Below are 27,565 nucleotides of genomic sequence, written 5' to 3'. Positions count from 1 at the left end.
ATTTTCTCCTTTTTTGATGCCTTACCTCCATTTTAGGGCTTCATCGGTTTTTATTGTTTACTATAGCTTTACCTCCATTTTGGGGCGTTTGAAATATTTTCCCCGTTTTTATGCCTTACACCTAAAAATAGTTTTGGGGTGTTAAAAATGTTTTCACCCGTAATTATGTTTTATAGCTTTACTTCCGTTTTTGGGTATTTGAAATTTTTTTCTCCCATATTTAGGTTTTACTATATATAGCCTTACCTCCGTTTTACGGTATTTGTTTTTTTTTTTTACCCGTTTTTGTGCCTAACTATGGCCTTACCTTCGTTTTGAGGCGTTTTAAATCTTTTTGCTTGTTTTATGCCATACAGTACTTTAGCCTTACCTCAAAAACATTTCTAATTTTTTTCATTTCCATGCTTTACTATAGTTTTACTAAGTGACTGGCTCCCCACTGTGGTCTCCCATCCAGACACTAACCAGGGCTGGCCCTGGTTAGCTTAGCTTCTATTTTTTTTTTTTGCCTTACTACAGCTTAAAAATCATTTTGGGGCGATTGAATTTTTTTTTGCCCGTTTTTATGCCTTACTATAGCCTAAAAATTGTTTTGGGGAGTTTTAAATTTTTTTGTCTGTTTTGATGCCTTACCTCCGTTTTAGGGCGTTTGCAATGTTTTCATCTGTTTTTATTCTTTACTATAGCTTTACCTCCATTTTGGGAAGTTTTAATTTTTTGCCCATTTTCATGTCACCACCGTTTGAGCGTGTTTAGAATTTTTTCGCCCGTTTTGACGCCTTACCTCCATTTTATGTCAATTTAAAATTTTTGGCTCGTTTTTCTGCCTTACAATAGCCGTTTCTGTTTTTAGGCGCTTAAAATGTTTTGACCTATTTTTATGCTTAACTATAGCCTTACCTTTGATTTTGGGTCTTTTTACTTCTTTCATGCTTTAATATATTTTTCACAGTTTGTGAGCTAATGACATTTGCACTAGTTTTTAGGGTCTTATGATACTGATTCCTTGCTATAGCTTTACCTCAGAAGTAGTAAAAAATATTTCCATTTTTATGACTTCCTATAGTCTTATCTCAGAAAACAAATCAAATTAACAAATTAAAACAATAAAAAAACTAGTAAAACCAGCATGGCACAAATGAACAAAATACTGAATCCAACAAACCAAAGTGTCAATAATGGTTATTTTCACAGCTTTTGCCCCCCGTAAATTGCAAATATGACAGAGTAAAGACAACTTTCTTTGAAAATAGTTTTTATTTGGTAAATAGAACAGCATTTTCAGCTAAAAGACAAACTTACAGAGAATACAACAGAGGAGAGATGATGGTGAGCCACTAATTCAACCTTAACATTTATCTATTCACTCAACATTTCTGCCCTGTCATCACATTTTGTTTTATTTGTGAATCTAATTTCTTTCTAACATTTTTGGTGTAAACTCATTTTGGAGAAAAGCTGTCAGATGTTTCATTAAATAAAGCAACGCCAGTCCCTTAAAGCCTCGCCTACCCTGGACACGGACATAAAATATACAAGCCAGTTTTTAACCACTTCTTTATTTTATTCTGAAAATCAGATGTTAGCTTCAGCTTCTCCTTGAGGTTTAAATTCGCATCAATCCAAGAGAAGAGGTTAGCGTCTCATCTACGGATGCACCAAAAAAAAAAATACAAAACAGGAAACAAAAGTAATAAATAAATCTGCACTGACGTCAACAGATGGAATAAACAAAGAGAAACATTATATTTAATCTCCGTTACAGAAAGATGCAGCACGGGTTTGTTTTTAAATGTGGGACGAGCAGAAAAAAACCTTCCACACACAAACAAACACAGCTGATGAAAAGAACAAGAGGTGAAAATCAACATGAGTACAATGAACATTCTAGGACATCCTCAGGGTGAGGTATCACTCTGTCATTTATCAGACCAAATGGACTTATGACTCAGCAAAACCTCAGTCAAATGACACGGCCTCAGGCTTTAAAATAAGTCGTCTGACTTCACAGCCTGAGGACGTAAAACATGACCTGACATTGTATTTTGAAGAAACCGGAAATACACATGACGTCATCAATATGTGGTGCATCAGATATTAGAGTATTTTCTATTTTTTTTTTTTAAAGGTTCAGATATATAACGTTACATGTAACTATGTATTTATTAATCAAACAATATGTTGATGTGTCTTAACTTTTAAAAAATAAAAGGAAAGAACTGCTTTTCAAATGACTTTGTCATGTGTATTTCCAGTTCCTTCAAAATAAAATGACGACTTTTATTTTGAAGCCTGAGGCCTTTTCATCTGACGGTGGTTTAGCTGAGTCATGGGTCCGTTTGGTCTGACAAATGAGAGAGGTTTTCCTGATATCCAATGACTCACTCTGAGACCTGAAAATGTCCTAAAATGTACGCTGTACATGAGAGCAAAACGATGAGTCATGGCGAAAGGTGAACAATGACTTTGTGCAAACTCTCTGCTTTTCCTTTAAACATCTCGTAGAAAACATTCCGTCACCTAAATCAGCAGCGACTGGAGAAAAAGACGTCTCGTCATTAAAGGCATCTCATAAAACCAAGACGTTCTTGGATCGTCTGGGACTAAAATGCTGAGTCGTCTGTCGCTCGTCGGGCTGATTGAGAAAAGGCATCGTTAGGGGAACGAGGTTTCCTATCTGATATGAACTCTGCATCTTATGGCTTATTGAACATCCGGCCTCCTTCAGACCGAAGGCTTGGATAAATACTCTAATACACTGAGCTAAGTACAATCAGGAGGCACAAGAGTCACGCGCGTGGTCTTTGGTACCACAGAGCAGATGCTCCAGATGCTACGGAAGCTTCTTCCCTTTCAGGCTCCGTCTGTTACAGCTGTGTGTGATGCTTTGTCCAAACTCATTCCACAAATCTGCGTCGAGTTTTCGGGTCATTTTTTTTATTTTTGTCAGATGTGTGTAAATGTGATCAAATGATGGAATCCTTGTGTTCGTTCAGCGTCTCCTCAGAGTTTGATCTGAGGCAAGTTTAAAAATGATAATGAGAGGATGACAGGGTGGGATGGAGACTCTAAGCAGAGCTGTGGTCCAGGCCCGTCCACGTGTGTGTGTGTGTGTGTGCGTATATGCATGTGTGTGTGTGTGTCTCAACAGGTGGCCTCGATGGGCGACAACGTCAGGAAGCTGCGATCGTTGGAGCAGAAGTTCTCCGTGTCGCTCCAAGACCTGAAAACAGGCAGCAGGGAGCGAGTGTTAGGAGGAGGAGAAGCAGGAGTCCATCTGTGAGCGTCTATTTATGTCTGTCATCATTTATCTCTGTGAGTCTTTGGCTGTGTTGTAATACTAACGTACTACTAATACTAAGTCTGGTGTTACAATGAGTTTGTAGTGCGTTCACATTAGATAGTATAGAAAGAGTGAGTACATGAGAAATACCCTGATGTATATACTATATCAGGGATTTTTTTTTTAAGTATGCACAGTGACGATGGGCACACTAGTCATACTCAACCGCCCCATGATGCATTGCTTTAAGCTAAGAGTCAACATCCCCTTTTCAAAATAAAAGTATCTCCTTTTGTTCTCTATTAGCTATTTTCTTTTTTTTATGGATCAAATGAGCACATGTTGATATTCTACTTGGTCATTTTCTCACTAAAAATGTTTTCAGAACTTTCAAAAGTAGAGAATAATTGTGTGATTCTGGTTTGTGTTGTTGTAGGTTTGAAATGCATCTTGGGAAACTTGGAAGTACACTTTAGTGGGTCAAGATCTTAATCATACTAATAGTATATAGCAGACAGTATATACAACATTAGTATTGCACTTACATTTTATTCTATATTTCTATTTAAAATATGTATTGAATTATTTAATGATGAATTTAAGTTGAATGATAAAGTAATGTTGTTTTAAAATGTGACATTTTTATTACACTAATGTTGATAGATTTAGTTTTTAGGATGACATTTAACGTCTACTCAGAAACAGCAGATATAACCATTAGACTAACTCTGGTACATTTACTGTAATGTTGATGAATCCATCGTCTGTTGTTTGTCTGTCCATGTCAGTCACTCTTCACAATAGTGTTGGTTATTTATTTACTCGGGACCGTCAAGTCGTACTCGTCTGTTTTTGTGTCGGTCCGTCCTGTATTAGTTAGTGTGTGTGTGTGTGTGTGTGTGTGTGTGTGTGTTGTTTCAGTCAATCTCTCTGCGTGCTGTGGATTACAGCTCAGCAGGGAGAAGCAGAGGAGTGATGAATGAGTTAGTAATGGATGAGATGTTAGTAAAAAAAAAAAGTATCAAAGTCTCTCCTCATCACCTCCAAATAACTGATCAGGACGTTCATCACCTGGTAATAATAATAATAATATTCACAGATTTAAAGGAAACATCTGTGAGAATATTAGTTTTATTACAGCTGAACTGGTTTCATGACCCTCCATCAATAACCCCTGAACAAGCAGCTAAAATACACTAACAAACATTGCAAATCAAGTCATGTATCATATTATCATTGTTCAACACAAAATAAGCTGTAAAATGTACCTTTATTGGCTTTAAGGAGAAAACTAGGGAAGATGATTAGGGCCACTGGAAAACTAAAACAAAAATAATCACATTTGTAGAACGCTTTTTTAAATTATATGGTTATCTTTTTTTGTCTTGATTTTTTTCCCACTATTGGATCTGTTTTTTTTTTGTTTTTTTTTCAGTGGCCCTAATCCTATTCCGTAGAAAATTAAGTCTTTAAATTTGCATAAACTTTATTAAAAAAAAAAAATCAAGAGTCAAGTCTTAATATTATTTTATCTTGAAATTAAAAACTAACTCATCCATCATTTTCTTTTTTTTCTTACTTTATCCACAGGTAAGATGTACTTTTTTTCTTCAGAGACTGAAATACTGAAAAACACAAGTAGCAAAATACTGCCTCCTGCTGTTCAAAGTAAGAATAGAAGTCATGACATAATGCGATGTCCTTTCAAATTAAAGGAACCAATCAGCCACGTAAAACAGATCTGTGACCAACTTCAGGTCCTGACCCACCAGTTGAGAACATCTGATTGACTATCATCACATTAGCTTTTGAAATGACTTCATCATCAAATGTTTGTATCTTCAGTGATTATGACCTGAACGCTGCTTTTGAACAAGCTCAGATCAATAAAAAGCACTAAAACGAATCCCCTAAACCTTAATCCAATCAATCATCTGTAACAAGTTACATTTTATACCTGATTTTCTATTGTACAAATTGAAACAAGAATAAAAAAACACAGAAAATTAAAAAAAAACCTCAGAATTCAGAATGTCATTTATTCTATTTCCAAATTCTGAAAATGATCCGTTTTAGAAGTTACAGTAAGTTCAGGATTTCTGTCACAAAGACTTTTCAAAATAAAGCTGAGTTTGAAATGTAAGCAGCAGGTGATCAAAGGAGGAGCTGAGAAGAGACTTGTGTTACTCACAGTATATGAATAAAAAGCAACACAAAATAACCACAAAAATAACACAAAACAACAATAACACAAGCATCTGGAACACTGGCGTCACAACGAACATGTGCACAATCCATCAGGGGATAAAACGCTTCTTTCATTCTCCAAAGTGTAAAGTCTGAGTCACCACTTCCTGCTGTAGCTGATCTTCATACAGTCTAAGCTCCGCCTACTAACTGCATCACAGAAGAAGAAGAAGAAGAAGCTGCTACAAGATAACACTTGAGTCACATTTGTGTCGCTCTCACTTGGCATTTTAGTTGGAAATGTTCATGAATAATTCTCACGACCTTCGTCACCGACGCTCTGTGAAATGTGGACGATGGGTTTAGAACCAAACTCTCCCCAAGGTTGAAAAACACTGGTATTAACATTGTCATTTAATTATAACTTTGGTAAAGCAAAATCATCTACTAGTAGTCAGTTTGGAGCTACTAGTAAATATGAAATATAACTGCCTACTAGTAGAGGATTTTGCTTTACTAGTAATGTCTACTTGTGCGCCCAAAACCTTTAGTAATAAAACTACTAATGAGTCTACTAGCAGTACTAGTCACTAGCAGTACTTGTCACTAGCAGTACTAGTAAACTGATTTTAGTTTACTAGTAGTTCTGGTAAGGCCAAAAGATTCACCAGATAGAACTAATGCTAATGAAGTAGGAGGGATTATAACCAAATCTAGCTCCCTGATTGGTTGGAATATTTTCAAACGCTAATGGGAAGCCTGAATATGCTTTCCCCGCCCCCTATTAGCATATAAGGCTTATTAGTAGAACTAGTGACACTTTTTGCTCCACTAGTAAAATGTAATTGCGCACTAATAAACCTAAATTGAGCACATGTACTCTAAAGGTGATACTAGTAGAGATTATTTATGGTTAATATCACTGGGATTTATTCTGAAAACGCACCATGTGATCATCACCACCATCACAGTTCATTCAGCAGCAGCAGCAGCAACATGAACCCAGGAGAAGAAGAAACGGGCAGATTTACGACAAGATCAAGCACACACACAGACATACACACATAGGGGACATTTACATCACATGAATAATTAATCAGCAAGGTCGAGTAACATTATGCAGATTCAAGATACAGGACGAAGACACACACAGAGAGGTCAGAAGCAAAGACAAAGGAACACACACGTTTACATAGTATACAAAACATCAAAGGCAACAGCTGCCCCCATGCAAAGAGATAGAATGTGGGCTTTCTTGTTTCGTAGCCGAGTCGAGTGACTGACTCCACCCAACAGGAATTCCCCCGGCTTGGAAAACAAGCACGCCCTCATCGTCGGCCTCTGCTCAAAAGCACGTATAAGGCTTCAGGATCGAGTAGAAAAACGGTTAACGCGTACTGGAAGTAGCAGATTAAAAGCCTCCCAGAGACTACACTTCCCAGCAGCCTCTCTGGTTGACTTTGCTGATTCTAGAAGCAGCTGAGTCTCCATCCGATTTAAAATAATTCATTCAAACAACGGGAAAGAAAAAAAAAGAGGTGAGCGCAGATGCTTGAATGTTGGATGTGAGCTTTTACAACCTCATCTTAAAGGTACAGGACATGAAACAATGTCCTGCTGTGTAATGCCACTTCACACTCTGGGTGGCAGTGTTGAGCTGCCCAATTCAGTTTGTGTTTCATGTGTGACAACAAGCAGTCATCTCTACATCTCTTAATAAAATCAATCGATAAAGACCAAATAGATCCTCGTCTACAGATTTGTTGTGCTTTTGCTCTTTAGTTACCGGTAAATGTCTTTAAGATTAATGTACGCTTTAGGGTTAATTTTTTTTTAATTAGATATTTATTTGAGTTTTATGGATATTGGACGTGTTTGTTTTGTGTTAGGGAGCTTTGCAAGAATTATATCTCAAGTACAAAAGAAAAAAAAACAAAACAAAAAAAAACGTTTGCTTTATTGAGTTCAACAATTTGACTGAATTTAAAGTCTGTGCAAAGCAGAAATAAATGTGAGTTTGTCACATTACAGAAAGATGTATCATTAAACACTGAGCCAAATTTGAAATTTCTCTCTGCTCTGAAACACTGGGGGCGTGTCAGTTAGAAGCACTGGAACCACGCCCACGCACGGGAAGGGCGCCACCTCCATGTACTGTGTCTATGAGAGAGAGCAGTGTGAAAGTGGCTCCAGTGTTGATAGTGTTTCTCCCATTGGTTTTCCAAAAGTGCTGCAGTTAAGACACACCCACTCTATACTATAAGATCTACGAAGGACAATCTATGCCAGGGGTGAGAAACTCATTTTACGGACCAGTTTAATCTCAAGTGGGCCACAGATTTCACGCGCAAAAACCAGCAATTTCAACATAATGTACCTTAGTTTGCACTTCCGCTTATAATTGATATAGAAAGTATGTAAGGAAGCGACAATATTCAAGAAATAAGTTACAGATTTTTCTTTAAATTTCCTTGATCTTTAAATTTAATTTGGGTAAATTTTGTAGAATAATTTGAAGGAAATTGCAAGAATACAAAACATATTTCAACAAAATGGAAAAATATATGAGTTTGTGTCATTGGAGGGGCTGAGATATCTACAAATAAATTATTTGGTAATTTACACAATAACTCATATTTTCACTGTCCTTTTTTCTTTCACCTGCGGGCCGAAACGGATACTCCAAAGGGCCTGATTTGGGCCCCGAGCCTCGAGATTGACACATGTGATCTTTGCAATGTCAATAGTTAACAGCTGCTAGTTTTTATAGGAGGGGTGGGGCCAACAGTGACGTAAGAATTGTAATAGTCGTGTTAACACCCATAGAGGGCACTCATTCTTACATTTTTTTTTTTTTTTACAACAAAATAAACCTAATTTAATTAATTTGATCACAATTCAAATCAATCAACCACATTACTTCATACCAAAATATGTTAGTTTTCAAGAGGAAAAAAAATGGTTTTAAGCTTAGAGTTTGCATTAAGTGCATTTATCAAACTGTCCACATTTTTTTTTTTTTTTATTAATAAAAGGTTTTACATATTGCACCTTTCAAAACAAAATAGTAAGCTAAAATTTGGAGAATTTTTTTTTCTTTATTTAGGGATATTAAAGTTTTTTCAGGAGAAGAAAAAAACAGTTTTTGAGTTTATTTACTCTTTAATGTGGCAAACCTTTTAGTTCAGAGTTTGCATTAAACGTCCCAATAAGCGCATTTATCAAGCAGTTTGTGTCCAAACTTTTTAGTAATAAAAGGTTTTACATATTGCACCTTTAAAAACAAAGCAGAATGTTAAAAATTCTAGTAAGTTAACATGTTTTTTTTATTTTTTAATTTAAGGATATTTACTGGGTTTATTTTTATAATGTAATATAATATAATTCTCTTTTTGGATGGAGACTCAGCTGTCTGATAGTGGCATCATTCATGTTTATTGTGATTTCAAGCAGCCGTCTAATGTCGGGCTTCCAATAAATAGGAGATAAATACAATATGTATCATAATAGCTGTAAATATACGCTTGCTATATGCTCTTTGCACTCATTGGGCATAGAATACAGGAATGGGTGGATATAATCCCAATCCACTATGGCAGTTTCCTAGCATTAAGGCCAAATGTGTGTCGAAAATGTATTTCCACCCTAAACCTCTGATTTAAAGGAAAGCGAGGCCAGAATAAAGACAACAGATGAAAGGGACACGAGTAAATCAAGCTGCAGATTCAGCTTTAGGCCTATTAACAAACAACTGTCATTGTACATATCATTTAAATCACACAAAAAAGGTATATTTATCCCTCAGGCAGGACAAATGAGAGAATCTACTGGCTGCTTCGTACAAATCCATCACTTCTGCAGACGAAAATTCATCTTAATTAAATCCTGCAGATAGTGTCAATTTTACTGGGATAATAAAGGGTTTTGTGTCTTCTTGCTTTTCCAGCAGAAAACACAGAGTCAGCGACAGAAATTGATTAATTTAACAGTGGATAACCAATAAATCAAATGTCCAAAGACAGTGTAATAAATAATACATGATTTCTGAACCTGTGAGCTGTTACTAAAGGGTTAAATGGATGGACCAATCAATACCGCCCTGTCACTGCTCCTGCAGACTCAATCCATGAATTAACATGTCGGCTAACACTTAAATCTGTGCCAGGTGCACAACAACAAACCACAGGAATGCTACATCTTCATTACCACCGAGTCTCAGGATGTTGTGGGGAATATTGATTACGCGGCAGAAAGGGCCGATCGGGTCAATCAATCAATGACCCACCCCCCACACATTGTCCATGGGATTCAGGCAAACAGGAGTCAGTGGAAACTGCCGACTAGGCAGATGGGGACAAAGTGTGAGCTCAGCGTTAGCATCTTTACAGCTACGCTAGGCTAAAAACAGTCTCAGGGAGGGATTGGTTTTTGTCACACAGTGGATCTGCAGCTTTAAACCATCATGTTCTAAACCAGTGGTTCTCAACCTTTTTTGGGTCGTGACCCCATTTTGACATCACAATTGCAAAAATATAATTATAATTTTCATTATTATTTTTTTTACCTATTTAACTTCTATACTGTATTTTTTTTTTACAAGTAGATTTATATTTGAGGAAGTGAAAGAATAAAATGCAGTTATTTGAGATTGTGTGTGGTGTTTTAATTTGAAAAAAGTTACTGATTTAAAAAATTGTAAAAATATAATTTTAATTTTCATTATTATTTCATTATCTATTAAATTTGTATACAGTGTTCTTTTGAGATTCATATTTGAGAAAGTGAAAGTATACAATACAGTTATTTGAAATTGTGTGTGGTGTTTTTATTTGAAAAAGAATAACAATAAAAAAAAAAAAAAAAAAAAAAAAAACTATATATTTAATTTTCATTATTTAATTAACTATTTACATAGTTGCCCATTTGAATTCCGGGCAACCACACATGAGGCCAGGACCCCAAGGTTGAAAAACACTGGTCATGTTTTAATATCACTGCGCGCTGGTGCCTTTAAAACTCACTTATCAATCATTTAGGTTGGAATGAAAAAAAAAAAACAATAACGTGCATTCAGATGATTTATGATGAGGTCTCACCTGTTAAAGTGCATTACACATTTTAAAATGTATCTTATAAACTTCATGATCAACCCTTGTTTTGACACCAACATTCGAGCATTATTGAAAAGACTAGAGGTTCGACAGGACAACAGATCATAGCATACGATTGAGACGCAGGCACATGAGCAGAGAGACAAACAAACGCCCGTCTGCACGGGCGACAAACACAAAGACAGAGAGTTCAGCCTGGTCACCATTAGATACAAAAATACTGTGACCCAAACCCAACCTGGCACCCACACCTGCATGCTCTCCAGAAGGCGTGGCCATCATAGCTTATTCAATCATTGGTTTTGGTTAAATGATGTATGGATACATTCTGTCTGCTTAATAATCAAGAGCTTCAGCTTTGATGGAAGATCAAAAATACTGCAGCTGATGATGGCCTGAGCAGTAAAGTCCCAACCCAAACATCCACTTCAGCTTCAGGCCCAGAACGCTGCAGAGGTGTCCCACCCAAAACCCAGCTTTTGCCCCGCCACCAAAACCTTTCCCCAATCACTGTGACCAAACGGCAAAGACTTACAGTAAAATCGCAGTCCCATTACGGGCTGTAACAGTCGGGGCTCAAGCCCAAATTTTTGAGCGTAAGCGTCGCGGAGGGTTCGTCGGGATTCATAATCAATGTTTCCGGAGGCTGCTGCGTTCTGCCCCACCTGTTGTTGCGGCTGGGAACGTGGCAGTTGTTGGCGCTGGCCTTGCACTGTCCGGTCATTTGCTCCATGAGGCAGGCCATGCGGTAACAGCCGCTCTGCCCATGTTGGTAGCAGCACAGGGACTCCACACAGCTGAGGTCCTGCGTCGAGGCGGCTGATAGAGGCTGCAGGATGGGAGAGAGGAGAGGAGATGCACACAAGCAGAAGAGAGCGGGAGAGAAGCATTAAAGCTAATTATAAGTTTTGGGTTTTTTTTTACCACCAAGATGATGAAGGTGACTGAAAGATACCATGCAGTCACAGCAATAGAGGTGAACCACAGGTAACATGAAGCATGCATCACCAGGGAGTGAAATGTTGTAAAAAAAAAAAACAACTGATGAAAACTTATAAGCAACAAAAACATAAAATAAAACCAGGGTTCTCACCAGGAATTTTTCACAGTTTAGAGGGATCGCAAGGTGCACGAGCAAGCACCGCCGGTGCAAGTGTTGTAGGAGGGTCAGTGGGCATGTCCCCCTGGAAATTTATAACCCTGACAGCCACATTTTGTAAAGTAAAGCTAACGTTTTTTAAATCTATATCTTTGTTACTGCCTTACTTTAACCTGTTGAGCTTCAACCACTTTTCTCAAAAAAAAAAAAAAAAAAAAATCACATACCCATGACAACTAATGTTTTTCTGAGCTTCTAAATGACGTACATGGCTCATTTTTGTTCAGATTGAAGGAGGACCCTTTGTGGTAATAGGAGATATGAAATTTTTGAAATATATGATATTGAGTGACAATAAATCATGTTTTAAATACAGAAATCTGTAGTCCGCCTGGGAAAAAAAAATAGAGATTTACATCAAATATAAAGCCAATTCTCAGTAGGGAAGGCTACAAAAGCAGAAATAATTGAGCTAATATGCGGACATCAACTGCAGCATGTTTGGTAATAATAACAAACATACGTTTTTGTACAAAAAATAAATCAGGCAGAAGCCCACTTTGCCATAATTGTGCCAAAGTTTTCCACAAGTTTGTAACTGTCAATTGTCAGTCAAATTGATTCCAATCATTAGTCGTCTTATTTTTGCCAAAAGTTATTTGTTGAGACACTGTACAGACAAGAAATAACATTTGATTCAAAGATGCGCCTTTCAAATTTAAATCAGGTATCATGTGGGATTCACAGTAATTTTGGGACTGTTATGGAATTATTAAGACGGTACCGATTAAAGAAGGAAAAAACAACAGAAAAGCCCCCTATGCTGGTTGAAACACTGCGTAGGGGGCAACATCACACTGTAGGGGACCAAAATTGCATCGTAGGGGGCCCTACGCTCAGAAGCTAGTGAGAACCCTGAAAACAAACAACCTGCAGTTTGGTTTGGTCCGAGTGTAAATTAGTTTAAGTGTGTCCTCTGTGTTGGAAATGGATTCAGTCAGATAAGCTCATCCTTTATTTCATCGATTTTTGACAGAACAGAAACACTACTGTAGCTTTTAGAATAGGGAACAAAACATTTCTTACTTTGACAACACATAAATAAAAACAAACTTAATGTAATATTCTAACAAAATACGTTTTCCCCATTTCCTGCCCATATCTGCCACAGCCTTAATGGCTCATGCTGCTGGTTTTGTTATTTTTATCAGCAGAACACACAAAAAATGAAGCTGAATTGAGATTTAAAAAAAAAAAAAGGAATTTTTCCTGCCAGCAAAAAGTAATAACACAAAACAAAACGAAAGGAGCATTCATTATTTTTTCAGCTCCATCCGTCTAAACCACTGGAAAATCTTAAACATATTGGCCAAAGATGACGCTGCACAATGTAATGAGTTCAGCCACTGCACAGGTCGAGGGTATTTTATGACTCTTCTACAGGCAGTTAACTGCATTCACACACAGTGACATACTGTAAGAGTTGTGGTCTTTTTATGTCTTTAAAAGTCTGGTGTAATGTTAGTTTTCTGATGATGATTGGTAATCACGTCAGTAGCTAATTAAACAAAGATAAAACCAATAGACCAATTGCAAGAGTAACACAAGCAAGCAACACACTAAGCACAGGAAATGAAGTATGAGGTTGGCATGCCAACAGCATCATCTCTGTCTAAACTCTGAACTCCTCCCTGACTAAAACACACTGAGGGGTGAACTGAGACCAAGTTAAGTTAAAGATGGGCACAGTTATGAAAATATAAGGGTAGGAAAACTCAGTGTTATGCATTCCAGCAGTGGTTCCCAACCTTTCTTATGTTCTGTATCACCTAAACCTGAACGCTGTCACTTAGCATTCAGGCCATTATTTTGGCTGGTGATGCACAATATTATCGGTAGAGATGCAATGAAATTAAAATTATTGGCCAAAAGTGAAAATGAAAAAACCAAAGCCAAAAACCAGAAATCAATCATTATGCAAATTATTAGTCCCATTGCATTTATGGCTCTAAAATTAACACATTCCAATTGTAACTGCAGTGTTTGCCTGCATCATTACAACATAATGTTTGTTGAGAAAAGTGTTTTGGCAAAAAACTTTTGGGCCATTTTCGGTGGCCGGAATTTCGGTGAATCACTAATTATCGGCACGTTATTGGCTTTAAAATCTAAAAGTATCGGACATCGGCAATTCCGTCAATATAAATAAACAATAAAATAACAGGTTATTCTTCCTTGATCAACCCATAGACATCATATACAGTACGTAGACGGGACTAAGAGCATCATCTTGCGCTTGAGGAGCAGACTGCAGGAGTGCTTGTAAATTAAGTGATGTAAGAGGCACTCAACAATCTCAAAGTAGAATTATTCATTGAATTTATTTCCACACAAGTTATTTTTTTCCCCCATCATATATAACTCTGATATAGGCTGTGTTCTAAATCACAAACTAATCTACAACTCATACTAAGTCTGATGTTAAAATTAGTATGAAGTGTGTTCACATTAGATAGTATGGAAAGATTGAGTACGTGAGAAATAACCCAGATGTATACTATATAGGGACATTTTTTATGTATGCACGGTGGGCACACTAGTCATACTCAACCGCCCCATGATGCATTGCGAGTGGAACGTAAAATGGTCCTGGGACCGGCTTCAAGCTAAAAGTCAAACACCTTTTCAAAACAAAAGCATCTGTTCTTGTCTTCCATTAGTTTTTAACACTTTTGTAAATAGGGCTCTTGTTTTGAAGTTAACAGTAACTTTTGTCAGTTGCACAATGGTGCTCTGCAATGTTGGCATTAAATGCTTTCTGTCAGTTTTATGGATCAAATGGCCACATGTTGATATTCTATGTGTTCATTTTCTCACTTAAAATGCTTTCAGAATGTTCAAAGGTGGAGAATCCTGGAAGTATACTTCAGTGGGAACCCTAATCATCTGAATTATACTAATAGTATATAGTAGACAGTATATACTCATTGCTTGGTTATCAAATGCTTGAATCTTGTATAAATGCTTGTTTTTATGATTCAAACATTAAATACAAGTAGTTAGTAACTGTTTGAAATAGGATAGGCTGCAAGTATCTCCATTGCTTGGTTTAAAAACAATTGTCATGAATAAATATCTTATTTTGCACAAGGAATGATTCTTTGTTTTCCAGAGAGCCAATATGATAAAGAGTCTGCAGAATAATTCTGTACGTTAAATACACCGCAGAAACTAGATGTTCTCTTCAATTAGGTGTGGGGGAAAAATATTGGCTAGCAGCAAAATGAAGTGCAAAATATCGGCATATCGGACAAAACCAATATCGTGCATCCCTAATTTTAGGCTTAGCTTTTTTATTGCTTTCCCCAGAATTAAGGCACAAAATAAAAAAATCACCATATCAACATGGAGCTTGTTTAATAACAATTTCTATGTACACTTAGCCTTGGTTGGGAATCACTGCATTACAGGATAAAGGGGGGTCGGGGGGTCATTTAATAATGACTGGGTGTGAAAGCATGGAGTCTATTCATACTAGTTTACAACTAGAAATAAAAGGATAAAGTGGCAGCAGCATGCATGGGGACTGGAGCGACTGTGGAGGGTGAACACTTCCTGTCGGTCTTGGTGTGGATGAGCACAATGGGAGAGACATGTGTGGTACTACCTAGGGGAGCATGGCTCAGGGCCGGGGGCAGCAGGGGGAGGATAAGCAGCTAGCAGGTGCCAATTGTCCTCCCCTGGGCTCCGCTGGGCTTTAACAGGGTCATATTCTGGGCTGACTGAACCCTCACCCTCGTCCATCTGAAGGACACAAGACGCTCACAGTGAGCCCGGCTGGCTCCACAAACAGGTCCACAGTTAACAGGCCACACGTTGACCAGGAAAACCAAACAGATCCACCTCCAGCATGAAACGTTCAATTAAACATTATCTGACAATCGAATTAGGAAACTCCGACATATTTATCTAGTGCAGTGCTTCTCAAAGTGTGTTGCGCACCCCATGGTGGGGAATAGACGTAACTTTTCAATTTCATGCCAAATGCCTTTTTTGAGATCATTAACACTAAAAATAAAGCCTACACACAAAGAAAGTCATTATGAAAAACCTAAAAATGTAGCAGAAATTAAAAGAGCAATAATTTATTAGACTATTAGATATGCAACTGGGGAAAAATGTAACTTTGAACTTACGTGCAAAAACAATTATTTAAAATGACTGAACTTTTCGGTTTTCTTGAACCTTTTGCCACAAATTGCAAACAATGTTCCTTTATTTCCTGTATTATCAACTAATTAACTATTTAGTCATTAACTAACATTTTTAAATTTGAGCAGGTGATTTGTTTAATTTAGTTTTGGTGTATTTTAGACGTGCACTGAATTTCCTTTTTTGTTTTTTTAAGCTTTTTGTCACAGATTGCAAACAATGTTTCTTTATTTCCTGTATTTTTGACTCCTGCACTTTTTCATTTGTTTTACATGCAGGTGAGTAGTTCAATTTAGTTTTCTATTTTTGATTTATTATGAAATATGATTTTCTTGTTCCGTTAGTTCAATATATTGCGCAGATGGGGCTTGAAAATGCACCTTCGTTCAAAGTGGGAAATGCCCAAACAAGTTTGAGAATGTCCTGTCTTTTGTTTTTTTATAGATTTAATCATTAACTCTAAATTCAAGAACAGAGTGGATGTGATTTGCGGTGTTGGTTTTACAGAGAATCATTGAGCCAAACGACTATAGTCAGCGAGTCAGTGCAGACAAATGAATAACAGACCCTCACTTTACATCATCTCTGTAGATAATAAACTAGTGAACCTGAATCTATCCATCATTTTATCTCTTAATAAAATTAATTGATTAACACTAAATAGATCTTCTTTTTCAGATTTGTCGTGCTTTTGCTCTTCAGCTGTTTATATCTTTAAGCTTGATTTTTTTTTTTCCACAAAGTTTTGAGTTTAATTAATTTTGCATGCATTTACTGCATTTTTTAGGATTAGGAAAATTTGCAAAAATTATATCTCCTGTACAAAAGTTAAAAAACAAACCTCTGTTCAGTTTGCATGAAAAAATTGTGTTTTTATCCCTGATTTAACATTTCTCTCCATCTGACAGAGAACATGTTTATTGATTATATATTTAGCATCATGGGGATTGGTGATGGTGGATAACAAAAATGCTTGCTTTAGATTTAGGTTAGAATTTGATTTTTTTTAAATTTCTTTTAAACTGCCACCGAATGAGCACAAAGATGATCCCGGCATGTTAAAGTCGTCTCAAGGGAAGCCCACAAAGACAAAAATCTATTAGCATTAGCAAGCTACTAATTAACCTGCTGCTGAATACATCACAGCCACAAAGAAGGAAAGCAACCCAGAGGAGTCCTCTGGGTATTTTGGTGATCACATTGTACGTAATGAGAAAAAAGAGCCTGAATATTCATTTCATGCTCGACTAGTAAACGTCTTGATTTTGAATCCAATGGAAGAAACACTATTTTTGCATTTTTCTCTTCAAGCCAACTTAAAAAAAAAATATAGTTTGACTCTAATCAGTGGTTTGATTTAAATATTCTCTGTCTATATTGTCAAAGGTTTTTTTTAAAGCTTCACAAACATCCTACTTTTCAAAAATCTTTTTTTTGAGCTGATTACCAGTTATTTTGCTCAGTTGTTATATAATATATAGATGCATAAAAGGCATTTAAATTTGTCAGTTTACATTTACATGTGTGGGATTAAAAAAGTTTAGAAAACGCAATTTTTGCATTCTGCTGCACTTGGAAAATACTCAAACATACAACAAAAAAGGCACTGAATTAAACGCTATATTCAATATAGGGTCATTCAATGTCATTTCACTAATGGTCCACGCACTTCTGTCCCAAAAAATTCAGAATTTTTTTTTTACTAATTGTTCTGTGATTATTCAATATGCACATTGTAAATTTTTGGTTAATGGATGAATACTTTTTGAGATATCCCCAATTTAGTGAGGGGGGTATGTGTCGATTTTCACTCATCCTTATTTACATATTTTATGAATAAAAAAATAAAAAATCAATAAATGAATATAAGTCACAGAGGGAAGCTACAATGGCCTCATGTAAAGGATTTTCAATATCCGTGAATGGTGAAATAACCCAAAGATTGAGTCCAAAATAAGTTGCCTCAAGAAAGATTGTTTTATATCACAAGAACGAGTAATCTTTATACTATAAATTAAAACAGAGATCAGATTTTTTTCCTTATATTCCCACATGTAGTTATGGGCCAATGAAAATAAATATATAAAAAGTATTTTTTGGGAATTCAAGAGACTGTCACCCAATAACCAATGCATATATGTGACTGGTCATTAGTGATATGAACAGTCTATGTACATAACTCAAAGCTGATGAAATTACATGGAGCTGAAGCATATGTAAAGTTGTTTACTGAAGACCCATACATGTTTTGTCTGACACCCCGGAAAAACTTTTTTCCAGGCATGTCCACCAGATAGGATGTATAGCAGATATTCTTAAATATTCTGAGAGAATAGGTGGAGCTGTTTTACTATAATAAATTTCAGTTTCCTATGTGGTGTCATTTTTGAGATATTAAAAGCTGAAAATGGAAGAAAAATAAATCGACACATACAAACCTCACTAAATTGTCCATATCTCAAAAAGCATTCATCCGATCAAAGAAAAAATGTTCAGTGTACCTAAAAATTCCAGGATTGCATTGGATGCCATGAAAATTTGTTGAAATGACATGGAATTACCCTATAAAAAAGCACCAAAACTGGAATAGACAACTTACCAGTAATTACTTCTAAAATTATCAATAAAGATGCAGTTGGTTTTTGAAATAATAATAATAGACCATTTATAAGCCTTTCCTTGCAGATCTTTTTGTGATATCAGCTATAATGAAGATAATCTGTGATAAGTCATGGCTGTCATGCCTCCTCATGCTGATCTCAGACAGGTTCAAAGGTAGCGTCCATGCAGCCCTGATGGGTCAACGACTTGTATGAAACCATGCAGTCTGAGGGCTTCTGAATTAGCACATTTCCCCATTCTTAAAGTGACCAATGATTGGTCTGAATTGCTTCAACATGCATCACATTAAAACGATGTGCCACAAGTGTAAAACCTTGCCAGAGGGATTGTGTGTTGGTGCAGAGGGTTACAACTATAATAGTGTCTTTAAACAGTCCCTATATCATACCTATATCCATCTGTCAATGTAGCACGTGGGGGGGGGGGGGGGGGGGGGGGATAATAATGGGTAATAATGATGACAGCACCATGCAGTGAAAATCGGAGGTCACCCACTCATGCAATGGTTTAAAAGTTTAACATCACAGTCTTCTTTAGACACCCCAAAAAAACCAAAATGGTCGACTTTTCCATTGGGCACACAGAGAAAGCTGATTGGCTGATTTGTGTGCATGCACGACTCACAGACATGAAACAAGACCCTGCATCACATCAAACAGACATCTCTGCAGTTGAGATACTGCTGTTGAAAGAACAAAGCTACAACTTTGTTGTGTTTGATTGAATAAAGGATATCACACAGGGGTGCTTGTTCAAGGAAAAGAAAATAGAAGGAAATACTTCCCCCTTTTTTAACATTTAGGTGCCTCTTCAAAACATTAAAACACTCTAAAATATTCATTTTAAAATCACATGTTAAATATAGACTGGATATACTGTATGTCATTCACACTAATGCTAAAACTAGTAAGGCAACTACATTACTGTAGAGAAATAAAAAATAAAAAGTCCTAAAATAATGATCTTTCTTAATCTATTTGATGTCTAAAATAAGTGTTAACCAGAGCATACTATTAAAAATTATTTTAAAATTACTATAAATGATTTCAATTTCGTTTTTTTTGGAAGAGACAATGCATAAATAATGAACATTCTAGTCCGTAAATAAGACAGATAAAGGACTTTAGCTACTTTCCAACTGAAGTCCCCTCATACTTTATGAACTTTGTTGCTGTAATATGTTGAATTTATTCATTATTATTGTGTTCTTTTTGTAATTAGTAAAACTTCCCTTAAAACTAAGCACACACTCCTGGGGTTTAATGCGATTCGTGTTAGAATTTTTTTTAAATCTCATGGCTAAAGATCTACAGTGTTTTGGTTTCATAGGTTACTATAAGGACATTACTGCTTCAGATCCTTGTTTTAAGGAGTGACTTAAAATAAACAGATTAAATGGGGGGCAGCATTGGAAAAATCAGCATAGAGTCTTTCGAAAAAGTCCTTGAAATCAATGGGAGCTGCAATAATATTTAGAAAATAAATATAGTTTGTATTAAGCACTCCTGGTATATTTGCTTTATTTAATCAATTGTAATTCTTCTACTAATATCTGGTGAGGTTCAGTCTAAAGTCTTCTACCTAAGTTTGCCGAGCTGGCTCTTGGCTCTGGACAACGGCTGCAGAGCGATGAAGTCATCACCTATCGCCACACGATTGGAATACATCTACACCGGGAGAGCACAGGCAGAGGAGAGGGCCAAAAAACAACAAAAACCACAGAGACGGGTCAGAGAACACACACACTTACACATAAATTACACAGAAAATCCACACTCTCACAGTAAAGACACTGAAAGACAAAACAGGACAAGAGTTAGAGCAGAAAGCAAGAAACGCCACATGGGATCGGAAAAGGTTCTCCCAGAGAATTCCAGTGAAGGACGATCTAAAACGTGTCAAACTCATGGCCCGGGGGCCAATATCCGAATCACTGTGTAAAGGAGACAACAATATTAGCTGGGGCTCACAGATTTCCTGGTGCTTATATTGCATGATTTTTTTTAACGTTAAATTGTTAGAAAAAACAAAAATGTCTTCCAAAATAAAATTATTACATAATGTGTGTCTGAAATAAAGATATAAAAATAATATTTCCCATAATTAAATAAAAATTGGTCACAAAATAAAATAAAAATTAAAGTGAAGATCCTGTTGGAACTGATATCTATCACTTATTGCTTGAATATTGTTGGTTTCTTACATATTTTGTAATTTATGTCTACGTAGACATGCAAACAGGGGGACAATGATGTTGAAATAACTTGTTTTCCCACATAAAATCTGTAATGAGGTCAAACTGCTCTGTATTTGCCCCCTGAACTACAATGGGTTTGACACCCCTGATGTAAAATAACATAAACATTGTCCAGCTGGACGAGTCCAAACCGCCCCAGTGTGAGTCTTTAAAACACTGTTGTGTGTGTCTATGTGATTATCAGCAGGCAGTCATGCAGTGTCTACAAACACCATGCTGTTCCTGTTTAGGAGCGAGTAACTCCAGACCACAGAGGTAAAAAACACAATGAAACATTTCACAGCATTTGAACACAATTGAGACATACTTCACTGTGTTTTTAGCTCTCCAGCTTTGGGTTGAATGGCTTTAATTTGTCCTGCTGCTAAAACTCTGATTAGGTTTCTCAGGCAGCCTCAGCCTGTATCTGCTTTAGGAACAGCCGGTGTGTAATATCAATTATTTAGCTTTTAGCCAATACATCATTGTCACAAGACTTTGGTACTTTTACACATTCACTGACTGCAAATAACCAGGAGAAATCTTATGCATAACAGAGGCACAAAGAGTTAGTGTTAGAGGTAGGTAAACCTGACACACTACACCATGTGGGTCAAACTGAGGCCCAGGGGCCAAATCAGGCCCTTTAGAGCAGTGGTTCTCAACCTTTTCAGCCTGCAACCCCCAAAATAAAGGTGTCAGAGACCGGGGCCCCCCACTGTAGCTGAAGGTGGTTTAACACAGACATGAACATTGAAGAACAGTCATGTGGAGACAGGACCATCTATAAGGGGGAATAAAGGGGAGAGATTTTTGGGGCCCATCCATAAAGTCGAGCAAAATGACGGTCCATTGTTCTATGAATCTGTGATAACGACATTTATTTATTTCTTTATCTGAATAATATCCACTGTTATCCAGGAAGTTTATCATTATTTGGGCCATAGTATATAGTCATATTAAAGATGTAAAGCCTTGTTTTAATCGGAAACAAAATGGGTTAAAAGTGACAAAAATGATGGAAATGGTGGTGAAATGGGACTAAAAAAAAAAAAAAACAACAAATTGGTTAAAACTTGCAAATTAGAGTGGATAAAAACAGACAGAAAAGTGGTAAAAAGGATTTAAAGTGGCAATATTTGCTGAAAAGTGGTAGAAATATGGTGAAAAGAGGTTAAAAGTGACAATGGGTCAACAAATGCGACGTCAGGTGGAAAAGTGGTGGAAATTGTTTATAAGTGGTGAAAATGTCTTGAAAGTGGAAAAAATATACAAGAAAGGCATTGAAACTAATGGAGAAGTGGCAGAAATTGTAGCAAAAATACATTAAAAGGAGCAAAAATATGGTAAGAAAAGTGATGAAAATAGGTTGAAATATGGCAAGTTTGGTGGAGTTGCAGAAAAATGGTAAAAATAAGCAAAAATGGGCTCTAATTGTTCAAAAAATATTCTTAGTTTCTTGAAGGCATCATGAGAACCCCTGCTTTAGAGCATCCTACTCAGCCCACAGGACAAAGTAAATAAAACAGGACTCATTGTGTAAATTACCAAATAATTCAGCTGTAGATATCCCAGTCTGTCAAAATGTAACAAATTCAATGAAATTCCACAACAGGGCTTACAATTTTTCTCAAATTGTGGAAAGAATTCTCAATTTTTCAGAAATCCTGCAACTTCGTTCAAACCATAGCACATAATTGCCCTAAAAATGACACTAAAATATGTAACAAGGTGAAGATCATGCAAGGACTGATTTCTGTTAATTATTGTTTGGATATTGTGGGTGCCTTAGATTCAATATATCATTTATGGATAGAAATGCAAACTAGGGCACAATAGTGTCGAATTTGCTTTTTTGCCTCCAAAAATCTGGCCCACTTGAGATCAAACCGCTCTATATTTGGCCCCTGAGCAAAAATGAGTTTAACAACCCTACAATATATTCTGATAAGATCGAATGCAGTCAAATCTCTGCTAATATAATAGTTACATGGAGAAAAGCAGCCATCCTTTAATAATGCCATGCATTTATATATATATATATATATATATATGCATTTATCCCAACATCATTCATTGTGTCTCTTGTTACCTGACTCTTCTGTGTGTTGGTGGGCTTTAGGTGTCTGTAGAAGACCTTTTTCACCACATCTGGGAAGAGACAAGTTATGACGATGATGATGATCGCAAACCAGGCCGAACCACTGGACAGCAGCTGCACGAAGACAAAGTACATGTCCTGGGTGTGCAGGAAGGGCCTGGATACAAAGGAATCAGAGAGACAAACGGTTTACAGGCTGTAACCGCTGTCAAATGTAGCATTTAAAGAACAAACGAGGGAGGCAGAAAGGGTGGCCTCACTCCGCCCGCTCACAATAAATTCAGGGTTTAGTGGCAGTTAGAGTCTGGCTGCTCAGATGACTTTTATTATTCCCAGAATCGAGCGTCTAATGACGACTACTGATGTCTGACTTAAAAAAAACCTGTGGCTCCTGCATGTCTGTCTGTGAGGCGGCTGAAAAGGTTAAAGTGGGACTTAATTCATTTCTACAGTTAAATGACAAATAACAGAAGCACGTTATTACCCCACACCAAGAGGTTACTCAGTAGTTTACACATGAATGTCTTTCAGCCAAATAGAAAATACGATCAGAACCATAGAGCTGTTTGATGCTTTATTCTTGTAATAATCTCGCATACACATTTACTACCATTTTACTTTTATTTATGATTTATACTTTTGTACTGCAAAATTTTGTATTTATTTAGTTTTTTTGTTACTATAAAACTATTTTGTCAGAGTAAATAAACATATTTGAATGAAAAAAAACCCAAAGAAAAACAGAGAAAGAAAAGAAAATATATTATTAAATAATTAATACGGTACAAAGGAAACAGTGATCAAATAGACATCTTAAAAACCAGATTTATAAATACAAAAGAAGCTGTTCTTACCAGATGATGCCCCCATAGAAAAGAGAGAAGATGAAATAAAAGGCAATGGACCCCCACGTCACAAAATGACTGATCCATGTCCAGAAGTGAGTCTCCAATGCAAGCTGTCATCACACACACACAAACAAACATTAGAGGGAAATTAAATTACATCAGCACCTTTTTATTACTAAATGAATGGGAGCTTTTTACTGAAATAGTATTAATCAGACTATAAGAATATCTGCATAATAGTCACTCATTTTATTGTCAAAACTGTCCTGGAAATCAAAGCACGGACGTCACTAGACCTTTAACAAAGTGCACATCCCACAGACTTGGTGTTGCATTGAGATCTAGAGACAATTGGATAATAATTTTAATAATTAATAATCATATCAATGACGCTCATATAATGCAGAACTGTTTTAGAGGTGTAAAATGAGCTTCAACATGCACATCCTCACCTGTCTGCTGATTTTCAGTCTTCAAGCACTCAGTGTTGAGGGTAACGTGTTATAAAGTTTTACAGTAACAATATAACTTTTTTTGGGCAACGAGGTAAAGTACTGCACTACACTAAAAATATTGGTAACTAAATTACTTCATGCTCGTAATGCTAAATTACTTCATGCTCGTAATACTCTGAGTGATGGTGTATTCTCCCTTCATCTCTGTTCAGTCACTCTGTTCAGTGACACCGTTACCTTCTACCATTATGAAAGGAAAAAAAACCCCTAACTTTCTGAGGTATTATGACTTAATTCACACTAGGGGCCATTGATTCATTTCCTTTAGAGATTTTGTTCAGATTACCTTCAATGTGACGGTGATGACCATCACAGTAAACACCAGCGTTCCAAAGGTCCAGTTTCCAAACATCTACAAACACAGACACACCATATTAGGAAGCACTTTGTAATGCAATTCAAAGAAAGACTTAGTGGACATGCATATTTAGTGTTTGCTGGCAGCGTATCCGATAGTTAGCGTAACAACCTAACATCGACACCCAGAGGTTACTTCTCCTGTTTCTGAATTCATAATTAAAAGTCACTGTTGCTTCCACTTATGAGGATATTTCCAGCATCACCTCAACAATGATTAAAGTAAAAGCTTCAAACTAAATGGGACAAGTAGAATTAGGAACTCCAAGGATTAACTAAGTGTAACGCAGAGTGACAACATCTTAAAGTCAGTTGTCTTGTTAATGAGCAGCATGACGTTATGAGGCCTTGCCCACTGACTGTGAGTCTACTGAGAGAAACTGAAGGCTGCACTGCACTGTGGGAAGCTTTGCTTTGGTTTCCTGCCAATTCAGGATTCTGCTGGAGTCTTGATATCCAAGGATAACAAAACTTGGGGTAAGGTGTATCATTACACAGACTAGGGTAACACCAGCTCGGGGACTATGGTAGTTGCTTTCTAGTTTTGGTTCTAAATCAAGTACTGTACAAAATCTTCTTTCTTAACTGCATGGTATTATCATACTGATTAATCACATTAGGGGCCTGTACTACGAAGCTGGAATTCCTCGTCGCGTTAACTTCTCAGATTTAATCGGTGTACCCTGTAATACGATGCTGGCTAACTTCTTACCGGGCTAAATCACCATGGTAACTGAGGCTGAACACCTAACTTGGTCGGGACCAGGTCTCGTGCTGGATAAGATCTGAGAGAGTAAAAAAGTCCCGCCTCCTGATCCAATCAGTTTTCTTGGGAAATGACCAGCCCATTCTTAAGGTACATTCACAACGAACGAGACTTTAGCAACTCTGGCAATATTGAAACGTCAAGCGATGCCACTCAATCGCACGATCTGATGTCACTTAAAGTTGAAAATTTGGAACTTTTCAAGCGAATTCGAGTGACGCTGTGTCGCGACATCCAATCGGCAATGAGTTTCTACTCACGTCACTCCCCCAGTGGTCATGTCACTGGGGTGAAGATGAAGCGATGAAGTGAGCAAAAAGCGCGACTATGTTTAAGCGACTCATCACGGGCGATTTAGGCAATTCATACGCTATAACGATGCTGTCAGCATCAGCAGGAACATACTACAGTAGAACAACATGCTCTCATCCCAGTGTGTGAGATAAATTGAGGATGACTACTAGGCCTGGGCAATATATCGAGATTCAAGATATATTGAGATTTCTATTTTTGCAGTATAGGAAATTACAATATAATCTATAATGATATATTCATATTTTATAGCTTACTTTTTGGTTTTACTAATTCTCAGAACAGAATGAAAGACACAGTTTGATGATTCCATGGTCCATATCGCCCTGCCCTCGGGACTAAGTGAATAGAAACACGCCTGTGCTATAATAACGTGAAATTGATCATCTCATGGATTATTATTATATCATGTACACATTAACAGTGTCAGCAGCTTCCTGCTGTGTTCTTTTCTTCCTGCTTTTTCTGCAACAACAGTGTTGTTTTTGGTCTAAATTATGGATTTTATTACTTCATATTTTTAAAGAATGATTCCTCAATTGTGACGTAAGTTGCTCACACAGTTTCTCTGTGATTGTGATTGGTCTGATGTTGCAATCTCTACCCCTGTTGCTGGAGCACACACATCGCAGGCTGAAATCACCTCACTTTAGTTAACATGTTTATATCCTGCTTCATAGTACAGGTGAATTCTGACAGAGAATGTTTGGTGAGGTGAAGCTCGCTAACGGATAGATAACCTTGGATATACAAAACCAGCTTCATAGTACAGGCCCTATATTCCAGCATGCCAATATATCTGACAATTAAAGATGATGGAAAGCATATCCACCCCATCATATCATTTTCCACAGCCTTACCATCAACATTTCATTATCAAAAAACATTTCAGTCTTTCCCCAAAAACGCACTTAATAAACCCCCACCCAACAAAAACATGCATTCAACTGTGGAGCAGACTCTTACCAGCTGCCTGTTAGCACGCAAGATCTGAAGACATGCACAGCGTGAAAGCAGAAGGAAAAAAAGGTGTAATCAACAAAAGAAAGGGAGAACAAAAGGAAACCGTGAGAAGAAACCAATTAAGGTGAGAAGTTTCTGATAAACCACACATCAGACAGAGACAAAAATGGAAAGATAAACACAGAAGGAAAGAGAAGAGTTGTTAATATGAATGGAATAGACAGTCATGAAAGGATCAGAGGAAGCGGGTGGCTGCAGAGATACCGGCAGGTAAAACAACAACAACAACACACTATCAGCTCTACTACATTTGGTTACACATTCATCATGAGAATTGCACCATGTACAATCCCAATGCACTTAAACACTGACCTGTCCATTTCCCATGAGCGTGGTGTCCTCCCCCATCAGTATGTACGATCCAAAGAAGAAGATGAAGGCATGAGCAAAGCCCAGCAGAGTCCAGTACAAGAAAGTCCGCATGGACAGTACAGCATTCTTACTGATATCCCTGAAAGGAACAACAAAAACTTCTTAAATACCTACTTTAAAGGGATCCTGCACTGTTTTTTTTTTTTTACAAATGTGGCAGATAATCTTTGAAATGTACTTATCAGAAGATCTATGCCTAGCAAAAACGCATTATTTTGCATTCCTTTTATTAACTTTTAAAAATGGGACTACTTTACAGTTTTAGAGCCTGTGTTTCGCCATCTTGAATCTTTACGTGATTGATGATGTCACACGGCCTTATTTGCCTGTAAATATCCCATTGTTTCCTATTGGAGTAAAGCATTCAGTCTGTGTTTTAGGTCATTCAGCAGCTTTTTCATTCAAAATGCCAATTTGTGCTGCTTTTGGTTGCTCTAAATAATCAGGAAAAGTTAAAGGTGTTGACGTAACCCTCTTTTGTTTACAAAAACAGGACAAAAACAGTTGTGGAGAGTAGAGGC

General features: G+C 36.9%; 1 protein-coding gene across 4 annotated transcripts in view; it reads right to left on the bottom strand.

The window, feature by feature from the left end:
• Nucleotides 1-1,540: 1,540 nt before the first annotated feature.
• Nucleotides 1,541-27,565, bottom strand: part of atp11b (ATPase phospholipid transporting 11B) — a 68,572-nt gene continuing 42,547 nt past the window's right edge. Inside the window, exons 25-31 of one of the 4 annotated variants that reach the window (XR_003673854.1) lie at nucleotides 26,985-27,123; nucleotides 24,501-24,566; nucleotides 23,706-23,809; nucleotides 22,843-23,008; nucleotides 20,096-20,181; nucleotides 11,247-11,410; nucleotides 3,087-3,223 (exon numbers count right to left, since the gene is read on the bottom strand). Coding sequence is in view for 3 of the 4 variants with exons in the window: in XM_028443738.1 (XP_028299539.1) it covers nucleotides 3,145-3,223; nucleotides 11,247-11,410; nucleotides 22,843-23,008; nucleotides 23,706-23,809; nucleotides 24,501-24,566; nucleotides 26,985-27,123 (718 nt within the window). In the remaining variant the exon portion in view is untranslated. Of the gene's footprint in view, nucleotides 3,224-11,246; nucleotides 11,411-15,106; nucleotides 15,485-20,095; nucleotides 20,182-22,842; nucleotides 23,009-23,705; nucleotides 23,810-24,500; nucleotides 24,567-26,984; nucleotides 27,124-27,565 lie in introns of those variants that run through there. The other 3 variants (XM_028443738.1, XM_028443740.1, XM_028443739.1) reach the window with 3 other exon arrangements.

Source organism: Gouania willdenowi, chromosome 4, assembly GCF_900634775.1.
Source record: "Gouania willdenowi chromosome 4, fGouWil2.1, whole genome shotgun sequence".
In the NCBI taxonomy this organism is placed as follows: Eukaryota; Metazoa; Chordata; class Actinopteri; order Blenniiformes; family Gobiesocidae; genus Gouania; species Gouania willdenowi.
The sequence above is the reverse complement of the archived record's forward strand: the minus strand, read 5'-3'. Positions and strand labels throughout refer to the sequence as shown.